General features: G+C 34.9%; 1 protein-coding gene across 6 annotated transcripts in view; it reads right to left on the reverse strand.

The window, feature by feature from the left end:
• Helz (helicase with zinc finger) overlaps positions 1–27362 on the reverse strand; it is a 151555-nt gene that overhangs the window by 71668 nt on the left and 52525 nt on the right. For 4 of the 6 annotated variants that reach the window (XM_047544352.1, XM_047544351.1, XM_047544353.1 and 1 more), the window contains 6 exons: positions 24084–24351; positions 15570–15903; positions 14079–14209; positions 7925–8104; positions 7311–7415; positions 494–672 (listed from right to left, as the gene is read on the reverse strand). In XM_047544352.1, coding sequence (XP_047400308.1) covers positions 494–672; positions 7311–7415; positions 7925–8104; positions 14079–14209; positions 15570–15903; positions 24084–24351 — 1197 coding nt within the window. The remainder of the gene's footprint in view (positions 1–493; positions 673–7310; positions 7416–7924; positions 8105–14078; positions 14210–15569; positions 15904–24083; positions 24352–27362) is intronic. The other 2 variants (XM_047544356.1, XM_047544357.1) reach the window with 2 other exon arrangements.

Here is a 27362-nt window from a genome sequence, read left to right on the forward strand (position 1 = left end):
CCAATATGTAAATGTAATAGTATGTCATAAAAAATCCTATAATGCTTGCTGTCTCTACACTGAATAATGCAAAAGCAAATTTAAGACAAAAACTTGAGAAAATTACTAAAAAAAAAACACCAACACCATCCAAATTTGAATTCCTCATGTGTTATATATAAATCACACCTGACCAATGGAATAACATGAAAATGTCTAGAGTTTGGATAGTTTTTTTCAGTACAGGGGCACACATTATTTTAGGGTTTGTGGGCCACAGTCTTTGCTGCAACTACTGAACTCAGGTGTTGTAGCACAAAAGAATTTACGGAAAAGAAATAGGCAACTAAATGGACACAGGTAGCTATGTTCCGTCTAGTAAAACTTTACGTACAAACACAGGGAGTAAGCCAGATTTGGTCCACGGGCTACAGACTGTCAGCCTCTGACTTAGACTGAATACACAAGCCCTAACCCTGTGAGACACCCTATACAGAGGTGGGAGTCAGCATACCAGGTTCAAGGTCCAACTGACAGAGGTACTGGGAAGTATTCAATGTAACCACCACCACTCGATGTTTGAGAATATCTTCTTTCTGTGGCATCTGAAAGGTGGAATGTGCGCTTGAGATCAAACAGTACTGATGCACAACTGGGTGGACAGTCTTTACCCAGCGATTTCGGAAATAAACCCTATAAAAAAAGATAATATTTCTGATATACATTTATCAATATCTTAACAGTATCTGATTATTAAAATATTGACACTGTTATTTTCCAATTTCTAGAAATTAACAAACTTCATAATTACTAATTAACACTATTAGAATTTAACATAAAACTGCCACTATATCCACTGTGACTTCTCCCAGACAAAAAAAGAAAAAAAGATTTAAACAGAAAGCATAAGTGCTACCACAAAATAAATATCTAATAATTTTTAAGGGTTCAGATTACTCTTTCAACAGAATGACGCACAAGTTTTACACACATTATGGGTTTTTAATTAATTTCAAAACTGTTCTATGGAATTACTTTTCTAAAATATTCTTACAAAAAATACTGAACTCACATTTTAGTTATTCATGCTAATAAAAAGTATGAAACTGAATACTTATAACACAAATTCCAGTTATTTGCATTTTGCCTTAGAAAACTTCTTATACCTATATCTAAATAGGCCTCTGTCTGAGATTCTGGACAGTTAAAAACAAATTTAAATTCTGAACAATCAGAAGTATTAAAGAGTGCAAACTTTAAGAAAGAGCATCTCTTCCATTAATTGCAACAGAAAAATATTCATAGCTTCAAGTTACAGAGCACCAAGATGCTACAGAAATGACTCATCCATCCATCCACCCATCCATCTCTCACTCCTCCAACGTAACAAAAATGGGGCATCTACTATGCTATACTATGGAAACAGATCACACAGGGCTTGGGAATAATCATAAAGGCTCTAGATTTACCCTGAGTTTAATGAAAAAAGTCATCAGAATTTGACAAGACAATCATACAATATGACTTATAGAGGACCACTCAATTTCTCTGGTCAGAATATGTTGGGGGAGAGAACTGGACAATGGTATGCTGGTAAGTGTTTAACAACCAGTTGGGGACTGATTTGTAGTGCTTGCTGATTTCCTTGGTGTAAAAACTATTACCACGGCCAGTTTCAAGTTACTAGTATATGTCACTGAACACGAACATGTGAAGATATGCACATGATTGGCTCTCACAAGCCAGTACAATTTAACAACAACACGCTTCTGGGTGGGACGGAGATAAGGGAAGTGAGATCAGTTAGGAGGTTACGGAAAGACCTGGATAAGAGAAGATGGTGGCTTGGACTAAGATGGTAACAATGGAGATGTGAAAATGGTCACATTCACTAAACGTTCTAAGAGTAATGCCAACAGGGGCTGGAGATGTAGCTCAGTGGTAGAATGCTTGCTGAGTATTGTGTGGCCATCAATTCAATACATAGTACCTCCAAAAAAAAAAAAAAAAAAAAGTCATGCCAATAGGGTTGTCTAATGAATTAGAGATAAAATTTAAGAGAAAAAGTTGGGCACTGCAGTATACACCTGTAATCCCAGCAGCTCAGGAGCTGAGGCAGGAGGATTTATAAGTTCAAAGTTCAAAATCAGTCTCAGTAATTTAGCGAGACCCTGTCTCTAAATAAAAAATTAAAAAGGGCTGGGGATGTAGCTCAGAGGTGGAGTGACCCTAGTTCAATCCCAAGACAAAAAAAAAATTAAGAAAAAAGGCTGATCCCAAGGTTTTGAAACTGGATAAATGGTGGTAGTGTTTACAAAGGAAGTGAAAGAAACAGATTTGGGGTGGGATTAGGGAGTTCAGTCTTGGACATACTGAGTACACTTCCAAGTGGAGATATCCAATACGCAGGATGATATATGTTTAGAGTTCAGGAGAATGCCCAGGTCAAGTGGTACATATTGGGAAAATACAAAGTCTTAAGACTAGATGTGATCACCAGAGAAAAAGAGTAAATTAAAAAAAGAAAGAAAGAAACTAGAAGAAGAATGACTGATAAAACACTCCAACATCTAAAGCTTGGGAAAAGGAGTAGGATACAGTAAGGCAACTAAGAGGGGGGCAGTCCCTGAAATGAGAGAATTCAGGAGTGTGTGGAGTATTGGAAACAAAACCAAGAGTGTTTCAAGAGAGAAATAGATAAAGAGTAACTGCACCCAATGCTGCTAAGAGGCTCAATAAAATAAGAATTGACCACAGGACTTAGAAACAAGGAAAGCATTGGTGACCAGAAAATAATGGTTTCAGATTAAAAGCAAAGATGGAAACCTGAATAACTTGGGCTCAAGAGAAAGAGAACAGAAAGTAGAGTCAGGGAATACAGACGAATGTTTAGAAAAGTTTTCATTACAGGAATGCAGACGAGATCAAGGTGGTTTTATAAACCAAAGGGCTTACAGCCAGAACTCAAACCTACATCAGTGTGTCTCTGCTCTCATTTCCAAAATGGGGATAATAGCTCAACCTCTCAAGGATTTAGAGAAATCAAATGAGATAACACACATAAAATACACAGCACAATACCTGGCACCAACAAACGGAAGTCCTCTACTTCCCACAGAAAAGCTAAAACTGAAACCAGAGTTTTTGTTTGTTTGTTTGTTTGTTTGACAGCACTAGGAATTGAATCTAGGGGCACTTCACCACAGAGCCACATTCCCGGTCTTTTTAATTCTTTATTTTAAGACAGGGTCTCATTAAGTTGCTTAGGGCCGCACTGAGGCTGGCCTCAGCCTCCTAAGCCACTGGGATTACAAGCAAGCACCACCATGACCAGCTTTGAAACCAGCATTTCTAATACTTAGCTAATATTCCATTTACATCACACAAATGCAAAAGGTAATACCATGGCATGAATACAGGCAATTAAAACAAATACTCCATACAAACTCATCTCAACTTCTACAATCTGTTCTCAAGCTCCGCGAAACATGTAACAACAGGGTTTTCTTTATTTTAAACAAAGCAAAAAGCATGTTTAATAAATGTCTCAATATCAACTATAATTAAGGAATAATATATTTTTAAAACACTACTGTGATAAGGACTATAAACTTGGTCAAAGTTTAGAATTATCACTTCTAAAAGATATGAAACTTTCAAACAACATCTACATTTTAATAAAACAAATTTAATCAGATCAGCAAGGTAAATTTACTTTTAAATAATATCTCATTTTACAAGTTGTTCACGACTCCATTCACATTAACCATAGTATGTGTAATTAAGCATATAAACAATTAAGACTTAAACTCCAAGATGTTAGTAGTGTTTATCTCTGGCTACTGAAGTTATAGATAATTTTTATCTTCTTCTTTGTGCTTATTTATTTCAATGAATATTTCATTTTAAAATAGAAAATAGAAAAGAATGATTTTTCAAATTACTTATCAACTAACTCCAAGAACCTGCTTATTTTTCAAAGGAAAAAAATTTAAAACCTAAGTTCTAAATGTCATTACTGACTTTTTCACAGTTACTTTGGAAAGCTACCTCGAGCTGAAGCTGTAAGAATTCAAAGCTTGATCTCTCGATAATTTTATTAAAAGTACAACACTCTAATACTCATTTTTTTAAGATTTAAATATTTTCTCTGTATTTTCATTTCGTGCAATATTTAATAAGACAGATGCTTTCAATAAGATTATTTAAACACATCTAACATTTTTCAAAATCTGAGAATTGATAGTAAAAAGTGACACTTAAAGCTCATAGTGTAAAATATAGGGCTGGGGATATAGTGCAGAGTGTAGAGTGCTTGCTTAGGGTGCTCAAACCCGGGGTCCACTCCCAGCACCTCAGGAGGGGCGGGCGGTGTGGGGATGAGCCTGTACCCTGGCACAAGACAGAACTCAAAATAAAAAGAGCTGGGGGTACAGTTCAGTGGTAGATCACCCAGAGTTCGATACTCAGTACCACTAAAAAAAAAAGTTCAAGCACTTAATTGATTCCAGTTGAGTGATTTACATATTTTCTAGAAACAACTCAAATATCCCATATGATTTACAATGATTCTTAAAATAGGACACAGTCTAGTAATATATAATTGACCACAGCCTTATTCATGTATTGAATTCATATGCAATAATGAACTCCTGAAATGATATCACTTAAAATATTACGAATCAGAAAGACCTGATGCCAGAAGAAAACTACATTTTTAAAGAGCTGTCTAAAACAACAATTTCTTCAGTTTGTCCAGAAAGCAGCCAATTCCCAAAGAGGGCCTCTCCCTGCTACATCCTAATTTGGCCACAACCTGAAGCTGATCCTCAGAATCATGCACAGAAACAAACTGCTTTACCCTATAGTCCATTTATAATCTTCTAATTCTAAATGAAGTAAAAAGCAAAACTAAATGTAATCTAAACTGGTTCCTAAAACCTCTATCCCCAAATATCTGAAGCTCAGTTCAATTCCTGGCAACTAACAGGATTTTATAAATTTGAATCATATGTAGTATATTTAAACATATTAACTAGTGCTATTTACTCTGGTTAGTCTCACACTATCAAGTTTCCTGGGCTGTGAAGACAGCCAGTTCTTCATCCACCTCACTCCCTGGAGACACTTCTCTCCTTCGTGATCAGAGCAGACACTTGGTGCCCTCTGGTGTTCCTTCCCCTGCAGCCTGGGATCATTCAGAGAAAGCTGATCTCAGAGCAGTAAGTCACTCTAATTTTCCCTACTTCATCTCCCAAACTTTTCATGTTTGCTGTTTATGAGAATTTGTAAATTAATCTGAGATATGTAATAATAGATGGTGCTAACAAGTCCATGCATTAATCTCCTTAGAAAACCCATTTGCAAGTCAATACCTTTCCCAAAGAAAAAAACTGCAGTGAAGATGTAGGGTTGTATAAAGCAAGTATGGAGGGAAGTCAGGTTTTTTCCTCCCTTTATTCAATTTTTAAAATGAAATCATATGCATTTGAATATATTTTTTCATCTTGGAATGAACCAGTTTCAAGAATGAGAAGAGGGAGATCTTTTCTAACAGGCAAGTTTCTATATTTGGGCCACCACAACCATACATATACTCTATGAGACTATAACTTCTTATTCTACATATTTAGAGGCACTATATGTTGGATTATAATCTCCAAAAAAAAATAATTTTTAAATTATGTTTATTTATTTATTTATTTATTTATTTGTACCAGAGATTGAACTCAGGGGTACTCGACCACTGAGCCACATCCCCAGCACTATTTTGTATTTTATTTAAAGACAGGGTCTCACTGAGTTGCTTAGTGCTTCACTTTTACTGAGGCTGGCTTTGAACTCACGATCCTCCTGCCTCAGCCTCCCAAGTCACTGGGATTACAGGTGTGTGCCACCGCGCCCGGACAAAAAGATAATTTTAAACAAGAAAAGCTAAATACAACTTCACAAAATGATAAATTTTAATTTCATCAACAGCTCTACCACCCCCAAATATCAAATGAACTATGCTTTCTACCAAGATCTGAGCAGGCTTTACCCCTGTTTCCAAGTCAAGCACACAATGATAACTGAGACTATTACATTTCCCACGCAACCCATGCACACAAAACACACAAACACATGCTATACCAATGATAAAAGCAAAGAAATATCAGAGTGAAAATATTTATGGCAAAAATGCTAGTTACTCAACTTTCACTCAAAGGTGAGCAAGATCAGACTCTGAAGCAAAGTAGTTATTGATGAATTTACCCTTGAATAAATACCACATTTTCACTTAGTGATTATTTACATATGATATTTTCTTATTAAACACAACTAGATTCTAGTTAAAATAACGATTCCTGCTTTATCTTCTACACTAAAAACAAAACGAAGCATAAAATATTTATTAACAGGCCACATCACTTTTTTTTCCTCTCTTTTTTTTTAATGCAATTCTAAGATCATTTACATGGTTTTGGCTCTGGTAAGAAGTAAATAGCATAATTTCATTTTTCCATGCCTGGGATCAACTAGAAATAAAGTTAGTGAATTATGAATCAAAAGTGTGGTTAGAAATTAATTTATAAACAATAATTAACAGTAATTTGAACAACCTAGGTCATGATATATTAGTTGATAAAATGGCAAACTAAACATTAATTCATATAACAATGAAAACAAATGGTATAATAAATAACCATTTAATGATTCTTTATTGTTTTCTGAAGAAAAGGATTTTTATTCCCCCACAATCCTGTATATAAGTACATTTTATGTCCACAAATACTTACAGGACCTTTCTATATCAACTTAAAATTTTCTTTGACACTTCGTCTTTTAAATAGTAGCAAAAAGTTGTAAATACTATTCAATTACATTTTGCTGCAGAAATCATTTCAGTATTTCATGCTTCTCTAATATGTTTCTTCCATGAAATTACCAGCATGATTACAGTCAAAATTTTGTTTCCATAAAAAACTGAAACTGCGTGACTACTCTGACACACTAAATATGCGAGAATTTAAATTAAATTTGATTTTGATTTATCATATGTATTATTTTATCATACCAGCTTTTAGAGGTACATACCAAAATTTACTCAGGTTGTAACATTTTTTACACACAAAACTTAAAAAAGGATGTCTTTCTCTGTACTTAATGAATGGTTAAAGATTTTTTTTACATTTTGCCTTAATTTAAATGAATTATTCAAAAGACAACCTCCGAATGCCAATACACAATTGAAGATTTTGGAATATCCAAAGTCACTAAAATCTTTGCAGACACCTTTTCTTAAGAATAACAAAGTATGATACAGATACATAATAAGCCTTAAAAAATACCTGAGAGGTCTTGCCTGGGGATTGCCTGCTTCTACATATGGATGTAAATAATCCTTTATGTAGAGATCAGCAGCACTATTAGAATGGGTGCAAATGAGAATCCTGCTGAAATAAATGGTGCAAATAAAAAGAATGATAAAACACAAAACCATTCAAGCAGTATAATACCAAAAAAAAAAGCAGTGGCCATCTTAATAGCATACATTTCTGCCAACCTACTCAGTGCTAACATTATTCAATGATGCCTTTAGGAAACTACATTCCTCATTAAGCTACAAAGGAAGTTACCCAAAAGTATTTTAAAATCTATCATATAAATTCCAAATTTTCTAAACCCAGTTCTTTGAATTTCAACATACATTACAATTCCTTAGCAGACGTCAAGTTTTGATGGCTATTGAAAAACTACCATTTTCTATATTGCTAATTTTTTAAAACAGTGTTTCTAGAGAATTCAAATTTTAGTGCTTTGGTTTTAGGTTTTTTTTCTTTTTTCTTTTTCAATCTTTAAGAGAGAGATGAAAATTGTTTTGCTGGCACTCATTTTGTATTTAAAACAAGAAGAAAGGTAGTGCCCTGCTCCTGACATACCAGTATACATCCCAGCTCCTCACCTAGTCTCATGCTGCTGCAGTATGTGCTTCACGGCCTGAGCTAGCGTGAACGTTTTGCCTGTCCCATAGGGTCCGATGATGAGGACAGGTGGCAGCTGGATGGAAAGTGGAGTGGTAATGGCCAGAACAGCTTCTTTCTGTTTTGCATTTAGTCGAGGATCCAACTGTTCATCCCATTGTCTATGGAAAATAAAAATGTTATTTTAAATACAACTTAAATATGACACAAAAGTATCCTGAATTTTACTGAACCACTAAGAACTACTAAAATTACAAAACCTATTACAACTAATGCTTGTTCTAAAACCACTTTTTAGGAAAATTACCCAACAGAGTCACTTAAGAGTGTCTGACCATGTAAGTCATACTTTATCTTGTCCTATTTCAAACACAAAAAATATTTTTGACAACTAACCCAAGGAAATCAAAGCACTTCTAGTCTAGCTGCTGCTGAGTTCATTAAGTAATAATGACAATGTTTCCCTCTATGACAAAAAAATGCATCAGAAAATTTTTTCTGGTAATAATGAAGTTGTCGTTTCTTTGCATAGCAAATAAAATGCAAAACAGACACTAGAAGAATTTCAAATTCTAATCCACTGAAAGGTTACTTAAGGTTTCAAAAAGGGAAAAAGTAAAGATTTGTGTCTCTGGTTAAGACAGCAATTTTTTATAAAACCTTAACTTAGAAAATAGTATTAGAAAACAGGTACCAAAAGGTAAACTAAACGAAATATTTTCTTAAATTTTCACACACAAATCAACCATATATATCCTACTTTTCAGGGTCAAGAACACCTGCCATGTAGCACAGATGGCCCATGTAATGAGATCTCTCTTACTAGTATCCCTTCTATGACTTGGCGAAGTTTCGAAGATTTAAATGAACAGCAGATGCTGAAACAGATCAAACCAAATGGAGACCCAACAGCATTCTTTCTCACAGTCACAACTGAAACACTAAATATCACAACAACTATGGCAAAAATGATAGGGATGTAAACCAAAATAGGAAGGGTGTGTAAAGAGACACTTTGAAAATGTGCAAAGTGCCTGCAGAATAATCCTGAAATAGTAGGACAGAGTTTAGACAGGAAAATTCCCTCTCTGTGAGGCTACACTCAAAATCAGAAGTTAGGTACATATGGAAAATCATCTTAACACTTCTAGTTTCTTAAAAAATTACAACAAATGTTACATTACGACAGATAATCTCAAACCAAAAAAATTCTCTGTAAAGAAAATATAAAACGGAGCTCCAGTAGTACAATCAGTTAGCCCATGGTATTTACAAAAAAATGTAAATTCTTAGAAAACAAACTGATCACGTGAACACGCCATCACCTGTTTTTCTGAACTATAAGATTTTAAGTTAAAAAAAGAAAGAAAGAAAAAGAAAAAAGAAAAAGAATGCTGAGCAGTGATGCTGAATTCCTTGGAAGCCACTTGCTAAATTTCAAGTATTTTACTTCACAGTCCCTCTGCATTTACCAGCTTATTTACTCCTAATTCTGCCAGTGCCTAGTAATAGTCTATCTTCTATAAATGAAGAATGGGTTTTAGGTGACCACTAAGTCCAGACCCGATATGTGGTAGACTCTATGGCATTAATGGTTACCCCAAAACCATTCAAAACACCCTTCTCTCCTGCCTTCCTCAACTACAAGACCATGCCAATTGTAATATTCCATTTCCCAGCTTCCTTTGCTGGATACCCAATTCTGGTGAATTAAATGCAGAATGACTTTTGTAGTCAATAAAGTAAAAACAAAGTCTCACTATCTATCTAGCTAATTATTCTAGGTACAGATTTCTTATTTTTTTTCCTTAAACTAGAAGCAAGTCCTCCTTGCTCCACTGTCTTCCTCGTTCAGCCGGCAGGAAAGAGCATGCAGTAAATAAATCTACAGCAGTCACTGGGAACCATGAGGTTACAATAAGCATCAAGAAGAAAATCCGTTTGCTCTATGACAAGAAAGGGTGACCCTGGTCCTTGATGGCACTGCTGCACTCCTGCGCTAGCCTGGACCACCTATCTCTAGGCTCATAACTCAACATGTTTCGCCAGTTAGTTCAGAAAAAGTTACTTGCATCCATGCCTGACCACTATGATTCTATGATATCTGCCTCTCGTGCTTCCTTCACTTGTACATGGAGATAATGATACTTCCATCAGATGGTTACTTTAAAGATCAAATGAGATTGAGGCAGGAGGATCCAGAGTTCAAAGCCAGGCTCAGCAAAAGCAAGGCGCTGAGCAACTCAGTGAGACCCTGTCTCTAAATAAAATACAAAATGGGGTTGGGGATGTGGCTCAGTGGTTGAGTGCCCCTGAGTTCAATTCCCAGTACATCCCTTCCCTAGAAAAAAATCAAATGAGATACTACATACATATATTTTTATAAATTAAAACATTTACTGAAAGCTGTATGGAAAAATAATTGAGCAATACAAGTTTTAGTTTCCTTTATTATATTTTCTGAGGATTTCAGAAAAATGATTAGTACATACATTTAAAAGAAAAAAACTTAAAAACATCCTAATCTTGCCAGGTGCAGTGACACATGCCTATAATCCCAGCAGCTCGGGAGGCTGAGGTAGAAGGATCACAAATTCAAAGCCAGTCCCAGCAATTTAGCAAGACCCTGTCTCAAAATAAAAAATTTAAAAAGGGCTGTGGATATGGCTCAGTGGTTACACGCCCCTGAGTTCAATTCCTGGTATCAAAAAAAAAAAAACCCAATCTTTCAAATCTAGGGATTTTTGTCAATTTAAAAATGAGTGAGATATAGATTATACAAATCCAAGAGATTAATGACAAACTTATAGGTATAAAATATATCAATATCTCTTTGTTTATGTAACATATTCTACCTATCAATTATTTTAGTGTAAATAAGCACTTCAAACTGGAAACTTTATCAATGTCAATTATCTCTGTAATTTCTGTTGATGAATAGTGAATGTGTGAAGAAGGCCAATGACTAAAACAAAGTGCACTTGTTTATTATACCCCTATTTCATGAGGGAAAGATGTGCATTAAATATGTGATCAGTCAACTTTGATTTTCACAATTTGAAATGATATAAAGTCTCTGCAATTTATTCTGAATGAAATAAAATAAAAATTCTTTTATTCCCAGAATCAAATTAATTCAAAGTCCTTCCTTGGCCTAATACATTGTTATAGTTAATTTACATGCTCAAGAATAATTTCCCAACTTCATTTATCTATCAATATTACACAAAAGATATTTTTTTGGGGGGGTACCAGAGATTGAACCTACAAGCGCTTAACCACTGAGGCACATTCCCAGATCTTTTTAATTTTTTATTTTAGGACAAAGTCTTGCTAAGTTACTTTTTTTGCTAAGGTTCACTTTGAACTTGAAATCTTCCTGTCTGAGCCTCCTGAGTTGCTGGGATTACAGGCATGTACTATCATACCCAGAAAAGACTTTAAATAGTTAATGGTTTCTGAGTGTTTCTAAATCGAGAACCTTTTAATTACCTTTTAATTATTTGTATTACAGTGATATGAAGTCTTTTCCTGCTAGAAAGTTTTCTACTACTAGACATTTTCTTTTAACTTTTGCAGTTAACAGTCAGTAGTGTTTGAATATGGTATATGTAAAAGAATTTTCAGATATGAGTATGTCTGGTAAAAATGCCTAAAAGTTTACTGGTATGGCCTCAACAATTGAACATCTATTTTTCCTCTTTAAACCTGAAATTCTTATTAACTTAAATGTGTCAAATATTAATAATGGGCAAGACCCTGTTAGTGTTCAAAATAAAAGAAGACATGGTCTCTCAATTTACAGAGCTCAGAGTCTAGTGAGAAAAATAAAATATACACAACTGACAAAAAGTAATTGGACAAATTATGCTCGAAAGCACAAAACTGAACCTTTTATATAGCAGGTGCTCAGTAGTTATTTTCTTAATAGTTTTAGTTGTAGATGGACACAATAACTTTATTTTATTTATTTTATGTGGTGCTAAGTATGGAACCCAGGGTCTCACGAGTATAAGGCAAGAACTCTACCACTGAGCCACAGTCCCAGCCCATCAGCAGTTATTTGTTGAAACAATGAAACAGAAGGGTCTGGAAGAAGACTTACAGGATAGGAAGATCCTCAAAAGGCTGAAACTGGGCAAAGATTCTCTCAAAGTGAGGAACTCCCATAAAGATTTAAAAAAAAAAAAAAACCAAGGCTGGGGAGAGAGGGAGTTCTTTAATGGACATTTAGTTTCAGTTCTGCAAGATGAAAAAGGTCTAGAGATTATGTAACAATATGAACATATTTAACACTACTGAACAATGCACTTAAAATGGTTAAGATGGCAACCATTAAAAATTTTAAAAAATTTAAAGAATAACAAGCAAATTAGCATAGGGCAAATGAAATAAACGTCAAAAGACGATTCAATATAGCTGGAGTACTGGGGACTTGGAGGGAGGAAGGCGGTGTCAAGCGACAACAGTGAATAAACTCTGAGAGACATTGTTGGTAAACACAATCAACCCACTTTGCAACAAAGAGCTATAAAACTTTCCATTAGGCTCTCACACTTTATCCACAAGTCAAGGAGAAACCTTCAGAGATTTGACATGATTGTTTTAGAAAACTAACTCTGAAAGAAATATGAGGGTTGGCCCAGGCAACACGGACACAGGACAGAAGACCAACTAGCATGCTGAGGAAACAGTCCAGGTTTAAACTAAGCACTGGCTATGAGAATGGAAAGAAAGGGACAGATACAGAAAGTTGAGGAGATGTCACTGGAGTTTTACACTGAGGAGCTCACCAAGTACTCTCAGGAGTGTGAACAAGTGGGAAATAGAGGCCACAGCGTACACAATACTAGAAACATGCAAAACATTCTCTCTCAAAAATTTGGGCAGGAAAAAGAAGAAAGGAGATAGGGCAGCAAGGGCAAGCAAAAACAGCAGAAATGACTCAGGTTCTGTGTTGTAAGGCATGGTGTATTTTGTTTTGTTTTAGGACCAGAAGAAAATGGAATGTTGAGGGGGATTGATATGTGCCACTTCAAGGCCTAGCCCATAAAAATGTCCCGTGTGGTCCTCTGTGCTCATTCTCCCCTGTCAACACCCAGGGTGACCTTGGACACTAATTATTGAACATGCCAGGAACTCCAATGCTACGGAACAGGTTCACTCTACCATGGCTAGATTGACACAAGTGATAAATAAATGTCCATTGTTTAGAACCAGTAGACTTAAAAAAAGAAAAGAAAAAAAATGAGACAAAACCTGGTAGAGACTAAAAAGAACAATTCAGTCACAAAGCTAGTGCTGCTATCTATTCTTGAAACAAAACAGAGTATCTTATTTAACTGCATGCAAAGTGCCAAAGAGAATTTAAGCAGAACCCTATTTACACAACCAATAACTTGAAAGCAATTTCTGAGGTAGTATCTTCTATCATACTTACTCCATGTTGCTGAAATCACAGTATCGTACACATTCAAAAATTAAAAATTTTAGATTTTAAATTAATTATTTAATTTAGAAAGGCCCTGATTTTTCCATTAACCTTGTACTTGGAAATATCTCTAAACTGCTTGGCATCTTAGCAAATTATGGCTATTAAGAATACCAACAGGGCTGGGGATATAGCTCAGCTGGTAGAGTGCTTGCCTTACAAGCACAAGGTCCTAGGTTCAAATCCCCAGCACAACAGGGAAAGAAAAAAAAAAAAGACCCTCGGTTCAATCCCCAGCAATGGAAAAAAAAAAAAAGAATAACAACAGAGGAATCTTAGCCAAGAAAATAAATGATGAACCCCAAATGTTTTATTCTAAGGTCTCTTTTACTCTTTTGGAGTTTTTTGTTTGTTTGTTTGTTTGATTGATTGTTTTTTTTGTTTTGTTTTGTTTCTGCAGTGCTGGGGGTGGAACCCAGGACCTCACGCACAGTAGGCAAGCACGCACAGTAGGCAAGCACGCACAGTAGGGAAGCACTTTACCGTGAGCTGCAGCCCCAGAGCTTCCTTTCCTTTCTTTGCAACTAAAATCCTCCTGAGGAACACAGGCAATCTTTCTTATAAAAGTATGTTGGAGTTACTTGTTACAGACGTTCCATTTAATATTAACATACATCCCTGACTAGGGCACTTCATTCCTGTACCTGTTGGGACTCCACGGGATGGTGGGAGTCATGCTGATGTCTGGAAACAAGACGCCATTGTCCTTGATCCTGTCTAGTGCATAGTGCATTTCACAGAGGGGTAATCGATTTAACTGGAACTGGAGTTCAACCTGAAAGATCAAATGAATTTTTTAATTATTTTCATTGGTGCATTATAATTACACATAATAGGGGGATTCATTATATCATATTCACACATTTATAAAACATAATTTGATCAACCTCATTCTCTAGTACCTTCCCTTTCCCTTGCCTCCTACCTCCCCCATCTGCTCACTGTCCTCTACTGATCTCCCTATTATTATTATTATTTTAATTCGCACATCATAATTACATACAAATATATATCACATGTATGTACACACACACACACACACACACACACACACACACACACACATATATTCACTGTGGTATATTTATATGTGGACATAGCATAATCTGGTAGATTTTGTTCCCCAGTACTTCCCCATGCCCTCTTCCTCCTCTCTCCCTCTTGATGTCCTTCCTCTACGCTACTGCTCTCCCTTCTATTGCCATGAGATCCTTCTACCACCACCGCCCCATTGCTCCTCTGTAGCTTCCACATGTGGAAAAAAAAAAACCACACCCTTGACTTTCTGAATCTGGTTTATTTCACCTAGAATGATACTGCAAACATCAATGATCAGTGCTGGCAGCTCACTAGATGACTTCGTGGAGACAATTTAGGGAGACAAGTTCAGAGATTATTTTTTAAAGTGTAATCATGTTCTAATAGCAAATATTATGTTTAATATATGCTTCATTTCTTTAGCATTAGACACTGTAATGAGCACTTTATACAGATTATCTCATTTAACAGTCTTAATGGTGTATATACTGTTACTTATATCATTTTACATATTAAGACATCTAGGCACTTATAAATCACTTAATCTCTAGATAAAGGTTATTTGATACCACCATTCTTACAAACAATGCATTTGATAAAATCAGTAAAACATCAGGGAAATATCTTGTCTTAAGTGACAACCAGCCCTACGACACTGTTCCAATTTACTATGAATAATATTCACCAAGTTTTATTTTTAAAAAAAGAAAGAAAAAGGTTAGCTTTCCAGTTAAACAGGGCAGCCTGAACACACATTCACCTAAAAATGCTCAAAAATAAAGAGAACAGGAACACATATAACTGCAGATGAGAGCTATCCCAGCATGTAGCTTAAAGCAGTTTTTCTTTGTTCTTCTTTGTTGATTTAAAACTAATCAGAAAGCTCAACCTTATATAAAACTGGAACAAACTACATGTTATGTAAATTAAAAAGAACTAATTTTCTCTGGGAGTTATCAGAGGTCCAATCCTCAATCCACCAAGATAAGTCAACTGTATTTCTGGTTATTGTGGAAGAAGGAAAACCAAACCAGAAGGCTCTCTGCTGACAATGGGACTTCAGACATGTGTAAATACTGTGTCACTTTCAAACATACCTGTGTGTCACAGTCAGGTCGAAGGTTAAGTTCTTCACAGCATTCCCTGGATATCCTTAAAAATATATATTCTTTTGTTTTTTCTTCAATAGTAGCTTCATAAACCTTCTCTTTGGTTCCCTGGGTCTGTGCTAACTTCTCTTTAGGGACTGGTAATAAATAAACAGCATTGACTTTGGTCATCACCAGTCGTCCAGCCAAAGTATCTTCAGAAAGTGTTTCGGTAAGCTTAAAACGACCAAAAAGCTGTCCATTCTGAGCATACTTTGCACCTCCAGAAACTCCAGTGAGCATGAAGCTTGCTAGAATCTGCAATTGCACTTTAAGGTTGAACCTAAATTAGAAGTAGAAAACTGGTTTGAATATTTTACATCAAAACCATAAAAACCAGAAGAGTAAAAGAAAATAAATCAAACATACTAAAAATTAAAAATTTCCTATCAACTTCACTCTATTGAGTTAAAAAGTATATACCATCTTTCTGACTGTAATGCAAGTTGGAGACATCAAAACTTTTTAAAAGTGAACACAGTACAGGCACTGCGTCAAAAAAAAAAAAAAACTACAATGAACTTTCATTGCTTTCCAGGCAAATTAGACCAAAATATTCTAACTACAAAATCTGTCTTTCGGGTTAGGGTTGTGGCTCAATGGTAGAGCACTTGCCTAGCATGTGTGAGGCCATGGGTTCCATCCTCAGCACCACCTAAAAATAAAGGTATTATGTCACCTAAAAAAAATAATAATCTTATATACATATATATATATGTATATAAAAATAAAGTTTAAAAAAATTTGTCTTTCAATAATATTAATGAATAACAAGCATAATAAATTTTCATTCATGGTTACAAGAAGGCAAATCTCATGTAGGAATTATGACAAAACAAGTTAAAATCCATCTTTCTAGAAAATAGTTGGAATACTCACACTTGCATGTGTACATAAGCACAGAGAGAATGTAAGTGTGAAAGCAGGAGAGAACTACAATTAATCTACACAGTCAAGAAATGTGACTCGAGAGAAAGGTTAGACAGTTCTTTGCCATTCTGAAAAATTACTGACAATGCACTAAGAAGCAAGGGAAATATTTTCTACTCTTTCTTAGAATGCTTAAAACATCTGAATGAAAAAATTATACTGCTTTGAAAATCTATATATCTAGTTAAGGAAAAGGCTACTTTTTAATAGCACTACTGAATTATTTTTTTCAGATCTTCCTTTGTATACAGGACATCAAGAATACTTATAAATCCCTAAAAGAAAATAAAATTTTTTAAACATAAACTTCTTTATCAGAAATATGTATATTAAAAAATTAGAAAATAAAACACTGTAATTAAAATTATATTAAAATTATGACCATCCATTTACATATTATAAAGTCCTAAATTAAAAGGATATTTACTGAGATATTTAATAAATCATCTAAATTCATAGGTTCCATTGGTAATTTTAAAATATTTTAAAACAGAATACTTAACACTTCAAAAAGACATAAAAACATACTGAAATTAATATTTAATAACATGGATTTATATGAGGATCAAATAAATTACAGCTGAATATATATGCAATATATGGAATCTCTAAAAATCATGTTATATTTCTCTCATTCTCTAAATAGAAAGGTTAAGGTGATAATTTGAAGAAATGCAGATTATATGTTATCTAGTTATGTGTGACTCTGAAGACTGAAATTAGTACCAGGGAGTCACATAAAAATAAGCTTCAAAATGAAATGAAACATTTCTCCATTTACATATAACCTCTGTTCACCTGTTTTTTTTTTTTAAATAATAAAACATATTATTTAAAAAAAAAAAACCCTTATGTTATGTATGCTTCCTTAAATGAGGCTAAAATTTTGTTTCCCTTTTACCACCCATATAACAAGAAAGATCTGGGGTCTTAAGACTTCCTCATAGGCAAGAGATTAATTACTTCTAGTGCATTCTTGACTCACAAGGACCTCTTTGTTGCTAAAGGTGTTGTACAACAGTTTCAAATTCTTTTTCCCCTGCTTCACTTTGTAACCACTCTCCTCTCTCTTTAAACTCCCTCTTCCCCTGACTTCAATATAGACATACTCTCCTAGTTTTCTCACTACCTCACTACCTATTCCTCCATCTTCCATCTCAGATCAGCCACCTTCTCAAAGCTCCACCCACCTACTTCCTCCTTGTGCACTAGGTTCTCCTAGGTAAGGTTGCCCTCTCCCAGATCTACAGCACCAGGCAAGTGGACGTCTTTCCTCACATACTCTGCAAACCAAAATCAGCAGACCTCTCCAAGATGCCCCCCAAATCAATCCTCCCGTGCATTAAACAACTTAGAGAATGGCATTAACATCTACCCAGGTGTCCAAGCCAGAAATAAACTCATCCTTGACCTTGCCTCTCTCACCAACCTGTGTTCCATCATATCATCAAGGCCTGGTAGTTCCCAACGGCCCTTAAGTTCTTCCTCCTCCAATTCATCTGCATCTCAACATCTTCAACTTGGATTATTACAACAAAATTACAGAATAACTTCTTTTTCCAAATCTATTTTCTATACCACCATTAAACATCTTTGTAAAATGTTCAAGTCTGATAAAAAGCAGTATCCGTCAGGTCTGAGGATAAAGGTAAAAAGTTCTCTCTCTCTGGCCCTACCCAAATGCCCTCCACTGCAACTATAAATGATCAACTTGCAGGTTCCCCCAAAACTCTATGCTCTTATTCTCATATCCTGTTTCCTTTAACTCAATTCTTTTGTCCTACTTCTTCACAGATCTATAGCCATAAGTGAGATTCGGTGCAATTTTTTTCTTTTAAACAATTCGGTTTAAATACCATCTGCCTCTCCTGGGGCCCTGTGCATTCCTCCACCACAATGCTGATCACACTGTATGATACCCCTACATTTATGGTCTGTCTCTGTACCAAATTATAACTTGTAGGACACAAGAAAGTTTATCCTGTTTGTCTTCTAGTAACTAGCCCAGAACCTAACACTTGGAATACTCAAGAAATTCTGTTCATTGAATTAATTTTATATTTCTGTAACAATCTAAATTTTTGCCATGCACCATATTCTCATTTCAAACACTTCACATTATTCCCTAACAAATTATTGAAATATTTGTCAATGATCTTAGGTAATATATTAAAAATTTTCACTGCCATATCTAGAATCTGTCATCCCAAAACACTTGATCACAACTTAGCAGGCATAAAAAATTAATCTCTCAGTTTGAGAGCAACAAGAGAATCCTCTTGTGATATTTTTTTGTGATATTTAGTTGTGTGTTGCAGCAAAACTCTTGAGGTAGAGTCACTAGAAAATAAAAATGCTAAGAAAAACAGCTTCTCCTACAGAAGATTTATCACATATTCAAGATAAAAATATTATAGACTTCTTTTAAAATTTTTTTTTGTTTTACAGACTGCATTTTGATTCATTGTACATAAATGGAGTACATTTTTTCATTTTTATGGTTGCGCACAATGTAAATTCATATCATTCGTATAATCACGTATATAGGGATAATGACGTCTAGTAGTTATGGATGCTAATATTTAATTTTTCTAAAAGATTAACAGACTAAAACTAAATTTCCAACAGTAATCTCTTTTAGGAATTAATATAGGCATTTCTAAAATTTAGTAACTCGGACTTATAATATGGAATTTGGTAACTTATAATATGGAATATAGTTTATAACAAATATATTTATTATAAAGAAAAACCATCTTTTCATTGTTGCATGCCACATTTTGAAATCAACCTTACAAAGTTTACATAACTCCTAACCTTTAGATGAGAGCAGAATAACAGCCAACAGAATTTTCAACAAACTTAAAACCATACTTGCAGTTAATGAAAACCATGGTTCTGTCAACCCTGGCAACCATTATACCCCTCAACTGATATATTAATTTCCCAAAAAATAAAAAAAAAAAAATCAAAGCTAGATAGTGAATTTCATCTCATGTAATTTCTGACTACATGAACAACAAAAGTCATCCTAAGAGAAAAGACAATCCCTGGGTTTACTGAAGCAGAGCAACAGACTGAGGTATAACCAACAGAAGCTGCACCATCTTCATGATGAAACACACCCCCCCATGAGGCTGCCATGCCACCTGGGGGCACTGAGAAGCAGACACAATGACCCAGTAAGCAGGCTGCTGGGCACAATAGCTTCAGCCAAAGTCAATTTCTTTTGAAAATATGTCTCTTAAAATCAAATAGATGGGGCTGGGGAGATAGCTCAGTCACTAGAGTGCTTGCCTTGTAAGCACAAGGCCCTGGGTTCGATCCCCAGCACCCCCAAAAAACAAACAAACAACAAAATCAAATAGATTTTCACTTCCAGGTAGGATCACTGAACGAACATCGACATGAGGCTGAGGATAAGTGAAACATTTCTCCAAACTTAAGTGAAATGCATTATCCTTACACTTAACATAATCATAATTTCTGGGCTGCTTTAAAATATCACGTCTTTAAAAAAATAATAATAATACTAGAGCTGGAGTTGTGGATCAGTGGTAAAGTGCTTGCCTGGCATGTGTGAGGCCCTGGGTTTGATACTCAGCCCCACATATAATAAATTAAATAAATAAAAGATAAATTGACAAAAAAAATACTAAATCCATACTCATGCCAAAATACATTTTGCCTAATCTTGAGAGCATTCAATCTATTTTCAAGAAAGGAATGCTAGCATGACCACATTAAAGGTACAGTACCATCCTTATCAATAATAATTTTTTTAAAAAGTATGGAGTCCCTTGATACTATTTTCATAATTAGTAACATTCCATTTAAACTGTCAAAGTTCTTTCACAAATGAGTGATACATTCTGTGGGACCTTGGGAAATATTCTATCAATCATGTGGTTGGTCTGACTACAATGTCACACAGAAGCATATTTCAGTGCACACAGAATACACTTATTACTGTCAATATATATCCAAGCATTTCAAAAGATGAATCCATTCAACCGCTCCATTGTTTTCTATCTTTAAACTGGATCTCAAACTCTAAGAGAACAATTCTAACATTGACTTTGAGTTTGCTCTAATGACTAGAACCGATTGGACAAGCAAAATAATGAGACACAACGGAGCATGGTCCAAGGACCAAATTCAATATTCAGATTGTATTTATACAACCCCTGATCAGGAATGTATTTTACAAAGAAGATATATAACCCAGACTTTAGGGGGATCCACAAAGCCTGAAATATTTATAATTTGGCCCTTTGCCACAAAAGTCTGAGCCCTGTAGTACACCACAGTTTAGTAACTGCTTACAGACCTCCCCAAATTCATGTTTTAAAAAATGTATTGATTATATTATTTGTGCCTAAGGAATTAATAATCAATCTGGGCAGCGTATAACCCCAACTACTCAGGAGGCTGAGACAGAAGGAACACAATTTTAATGCCAACCTGGACAACTTAGCAAGACCATGTCTCAAAATAAAAAAGAAAAAGGGCTGGGATACAGCTCATTGGTAGAGTGTAAGGTCCTGGGATCAATCCCCAGTACCACAAAACATCAGAATATAAAAAGAATTAACAATCAAATGTGAATTGAATTTGAGGCAACATTAAAATGCTTATAAACACTATTTTAAAATGATTTGAGAAAACAAAATATAAGCAACATGAAATTGTCAAAGACCTTTGAAAATCTGTACAATCTATTGTTTGTCCCTTGTCCACCAGCTCATGCATGCTAAGAACTCTGATTAGTAAAAAGCATTTGCTTGTTTGTATGTGTGCCAATTCTATACTGTACTTCACTGATTTTATAAGCATGCCAAATTCAGAAGTGTAATTTACTAACTTTCACGTTCAGGGCTACCTTTGAGTGACAGTATCACTGGAAATTTTCCAGAATCCTCTGGCACATGACTACCTACTTGACCTACTTGTCATGTGTTAGACCTGGACATTGAATTCTCATTTCTAGATACCTCTACATTCTTGTACACTTAGCATATATAAGACATCAAAAGTGATCCTACTGCTTTATATTCAACTTACAAATATCCCTATTTGAGTCAATAACTATGATCTAACCTTAAAGATTAAAAAATAAAGCTCAAATGTTCCTAGAAAAAGGCTATATATTATATTATACTGTCCTACCACAATGTCTACGTTCTCTCTCACCACGATCTCTTCTTCTCATACTTAAGGACATTTTTATACCTTAACTAAGAGTGGATTTTAAAACAAAACAAAGAAGATATGCATCAACTATTGCAATTGATGAGGTGCAGTTTCCTTTATATTTCTGTGCTCCCTTTTTCTTATTATAAGATTAATATGTGATCTTGAATAACAGTTGACAAGTAAAGAAAACTATTAGAGCACAAAAGTCACCTGCAATTCCACCAACCAAAATACAGTCTTAACTCTTTTCGGTATTTTTATAAATATATATAGATGTATGTATGTGTTTATAAATATGTACACACACACAAAATTACAATGGCAGCAGGTAAGGGTTTATAACTACCATATTTTCTCCCTTGGTGTTATATCATGAACATCTTCTCTACATTGAAAATTCTATAAGAAACTAATAATCTTATGGTTAACACCTAAATGATTTAACTTATTCTTCACTACTTTTTGAAAGACGTTTATAAACATCTTCATCTTCATCTCTAATTACTGCTTCAAGATGATTCCCTGATTATTATAGCAAAAGGGTTCAACTTATTAAAAAATCCACAAACTGCCAAATAGTCTTCCAGAATTATCATGGCAACTTAGTTCATCATCAGTGTTCCTTTCATACTCCTGTCATTTTCAGGACCCTCTTGTCATGGCTTTAGAAGCCCTCACAAGCTGCTCTAGTGTGAACTTGCAACCACTGAGCTTCTTGATCAATATCTGACCTCCATAGTTTTAAAGGGTTTCTTTTTTCCACTCAGACAAATTTCCATTTTGAAAAGATTATTTTAAATGTAATAATCCATAAGCATTCTAGTCTTTAGCTGTAAGTTCTAAGCAATGAAATGATGTACAAACATTAATAAAATATTAAATATTACATAAATTATAATTTTTTCTGAATTTCTACTACATTACTCAAAAATGGTCTCAAAGATTTTAAGCTTCTAATCTCTGTTTCCCTTCCATTATCTGTGATTTACCACAGTGTTCTTTCCTAAGGGAAAGGAATTTATAATAATGTAAACAAAATGGAGGCATATAAATAATGTGAATAATATACAAAATAGAAGCTATTGTCCCTGTTTTTTACTAATGAGTTCATTTGAACAGTCTATAAGCAGAATCAATAAAAATCTTTTAAGAGACTATAAATGAAACATGATATAGACTTAGAATAAGACTTCATATTAGACTGACTTTGTATATGTACATAATCCAAAACTAGATTTTTTTGAAAGTTAGATCATATTTGACCTATAAAATAACCGAATTATCTTTAAGTTTTCAGTTTTTCTTTTCTGCCTATAGACTTAGTAAGTGTTATAGTTCAGATATGAGGTGTCTCCCCCAAAAGTGCCTATTAATGCAGAAAGATTTAGAGGTAAAATGATTAATTTTTGAGAACTGTGACCTGATCAGTCCACCCTAGTTTGAATGAACTGAGTGGGTGATAACTGCATGCAAATTAATTTTTTTTTTTTAATTCATGCCCCCAATGACCCGCCTCCTTCAACCACACACACCCACCTGGCTTACAGTCACCAGTCACTACACTAAACTAGGATGGACTGATAGGTTACAGCTCCCCTAATTTGATCATTTCATCTCTGAATAGTCCTGCACTAACAGGCACTTTTGGGGGCTACCTCATATCCAAATCATAACAGTAAGTGTTCAGAATCTATTAAGAATATTAATGATAAGATAGTGAAAAGGCAGCTTGACAAAGAAAAGTATATTGGCTAGTCTATACTCAAAAGGAAAAATATTTATAAAAGATTATTTTTCCTAAAATAACCAAAAAAGTTTTTGATTTAAGCATTTGGTCTTATCCTGTGGCACATGGATCGAAAATCAAACATGTTAAAGTGTTCATAAATTGAGATAAAGCTATTTTATTATCCATTGTTCTGAAGATCTAAATCATTTCATACTTAAAAACTTTAAAAATATGTGGTTTCCTTCCGTTTTTGCACATTTACTCATTGAGTGTGCTCACTATGACTACAATTCTCTGAAAGCTCCTAAGAACAGGGACTACAGATTTACACCCAGCATGTGGGAAAGAGCTGGTGCCCTCGTAGATGGAGGCTCAGTAAGGTCTTGTGGAGATGGACAACGTCCTCAACACAGTTCCTGCCCTAACACACACACATAAAAGCTACTAAAGATAGATGCAGTTATTCTATCTAGATAGACACAGCTATTGAAGAACAGTCACCTTACTTCCTGTCTTCACTTAGGCATACCTCCATTTTAAAAATTAAAATACCACCCAAGGTGAGATTAAAAGAAAAAAAGAAAGAACATACTTCAAAAGTAACTTACTTGCTGACTTCTTTATACTGGGCTATCTCCTCAATATAAAGAAGATCATGCAAACGGGACTGATAGTTGGTCTTGGTCAATGATTTGTCTAAAACCGACTGGGTAAATAGCTGGTCAGCAGACAGAGGAATTTGGTATCTGATAAGAAGGCTCTTCTCCAAATCAGTAGTTTCATTAGGTTCAAAATCTATAATAGTCTTAGAAGAAGAATCCCAACGCTTAGCTGTGGTTACTAGCTGTTGTTTTGCATGCATCAGATATTCAAGATCTAAATGGAAACAAAAAACACATTTATAAAGGAACACAACATTAAAATTCACAAATAATACACATTTTGATAAGAGAATGTAACAGGCTAGAGCTAAAATTCTGAAAAATAAAACAATGCAAAACCCTTTGAGAAAGTACTTTCCCCATTTCAGAAATTTCTTTTGTCTATTTTAACAAAATAACATTAATAAAGAATCTATGAAAATAACATCTTTTTTTAACAAAGATTAGGACATACCACAAATAGTTGTTAACATTTTTAAAATGCAGATTAACACTTAGAACTTTTCAGTCAAGAGAAATCTGATCTGCAGGAAAAACGATAAATTCCTCATAAGATAATTTTATAAGGTATAATCACTTTCCTCCTCCTACCAATACGTGCCCCATTATAGAAAGAAAAAATGAAAAAGCTGAAAGGTTAAAATTTTACTTATGTGACAAGGCAGTGAAACTATCTGAAAGTCAACTTACTACAAACAAAAATCTTTTAGAAAAGACACATGTATAATACTATTGATTCTTCATTACAATGGGCCACAATGCCATTCAAATGCCATTTGTGAACAGTCCAGTTTAGCCTCAGTTAAATTATAAGTAATTTAAGTAAGTAGAGCACAATATCAAAATGAAAAAAGGTTCAAGTTCTGACATCTCTCAAAGAAATGTGGCCTACAACCAGCACATCACAATAAACTCAGAGTACATGGACCACATGCTCAATCTGCAGTGCACACAGATTTCTGCTGAGTACACGGACCACATGCTCAATCTGCAGTGCACACAGATTTCTGTTACTGGGAGAAATGTATGTATAGCTATGAAAATGAAACTTAACCAAAAGGAAAAAAAAAAAAAAAACAATTTGACTAACTAGGCCAAGATCCAGTTTTAGTAAAATAAAATGGGAAATAGGGTTTCACAGTTCAAGTTAAAATTTGAGTAAGAAATAAAAAGTTCTGACAAAAGATCAGTGAGTCTCCAAAGCACAAAGAGAAACTATCCTAAAGCTCTATTAAATGAGAACATAGGTGCAACTGGCAATGTCTTGCTCGGTGAGCAGGTGTGCGAATTTTAAGTATTACATATACATTATAAATGTATAAGTATAGTCCTTTACCGAGAGAAATTTCCAAATAGTTACAAATAGCCAATTGTAATAACTATGAAGGCCCTGATTTCTAATCTTTGTTCCCTTAAAAGGCATTTTTACATGACAGCTTTATAACTTCTTAAATATCAACATAAACATAACAATCATTGTCAAGATGTAAAGATTGTCTGCTCATTAATTTTAAAAGTACTCTGGATGGATGGTCTGTTTTTGTAGTAGCCTCACAAGCAGAAGTTTCCTAAAATTAACTATGTCTTCTTCCTAAATCACACTAAAATTGAACACTCATTACAACATAACTGCAAAAAGAACTTAAATTATCTTTTTGTGAACAATCCTAAAACAGATGAGACCATCACTAAATGTCAGATGCTCACTGTCGTCATAAAAGAATGTGTGGGTTTTCACCCATTTAATGACCTAACTTAATAGTGCTTAATGGTCAGTAGGTGCCGAGAGTGCCTCTGTAAAGGAAAGAGAGGGAGGCAAGACCATGGGCATGGGACATAGCCTCTACTTGACTCACTATCATCCCCCCTGCAGCACATGTGCACCTGCGAACACAGAAACCAGACCTAAGCACACTCAGGGCAGCCTGAGCCAGCTCCTCCTGAGCCAGTTCCTCCTGGGTATGCACTTTTCTTCAACCTACATTAGGCTGAAATGAAAACCAGACTGGAGAGATGAAAAGTGAACAAGTTAGGATCCAAATTCATAAAACCATTTAGGGAGAGTTTACCACTAACTCATTAACCAACACCTAGCACAATAAATCTCAAACCTGACAGAAATTACAAACCTATAGAATTTCTTCCACTGAGATAAAGTAAGCAGAAACTATAAATACATTTTAAGAGAAATCCATAAGAAAAACTTAAAAAGATAATTAGAATATACCTAAACTTTCAAAGATAACTTAAGGGAAGGGCTTCCACCATCAAAAACAGAATATAAGTCTGGAAATATCTAGTCTGGCGGGAGATATATTTCCCAACTTCCCTAGCTCTTGTGATACTGAGAATAGCAGCTGGCGCTCCTTTCAGCCACAAAGTTGCTATTCTAAGACAGCATCCAAAGGTTTACTTTGTTTTGAAATACCTAATGCAGCCAACTTTAAAAAAAATATCTTTAACAGGGCTTGGAGAGTGGGTAAGAAGACAATAAGGGGCAGGGGGAAACCCATGTTCTAAGTAGCCAGCATAAGGGCAGACACACAGAGACATGTGATAAGTGGGTTTTAAATATGAAATTTATTAAAAACAGCTACATTTATCTAGGACTTGTAGATAAAATGAAATGCTTCCTAATTTCAAATTCAGAAATGAGACTCTTGCTTAGAAAGTAGTTTGGTCTGTGACCTGACAAACTCTGACTGCACAAATTCACAATAAAATAAAATCCCAGAGTAAGCCCCAACTATCACTTCTACCATTCATTCCAATATCCTTCCTTTCCCCAAAAGGAAATCTAGAATCAAGAGGAGTATCTCTTAGCTTACCCATGCTGACTCTCCCTATTCTTTCTCTCTTTGTTTGGGATGAAACCCAGGGCCTTAGACACGCAGGCAACTGCTCTACCACTAAGCTACATCCCCAGCCCTATTTTCTTTCTCTTAACGAGGCTGATAAAAAGTTAAAACGGCAGTGACATCAGGAATACCACACTTCTACTCAGGCTCATTTATCTTTCATTGACAAACTATCTTTTATAACTTATTTTTCTCCTGTTTTTCTAATCACATAATATAGAGACAGGTAAAAAAAATATGTTCTCAGGGGTTGGGGGTTTAGCAATCCTCAGCCCTGAAAAGGGAGGAAGGGAGGAAGAGAGGCGGGGAGGGAAGGATGAAGAGAGGTTAGAAAGGAAAATGTTCTTAATTTACCAACAACTTTGGC

The sequence above is a fragment of the Sciurus carolinensis genome, chromosome 3, assembly GCF_902686445.1.
Source record: "Sciurus carolinensis chromosome 3, mSciCar1.2, whole genome shotgun sequence".
NCBI lineage: Eukaryota > Metazoa > Chordata > Mammalia > Rodentia > Sciuridae > Sciurus > Sciurus carolinensis.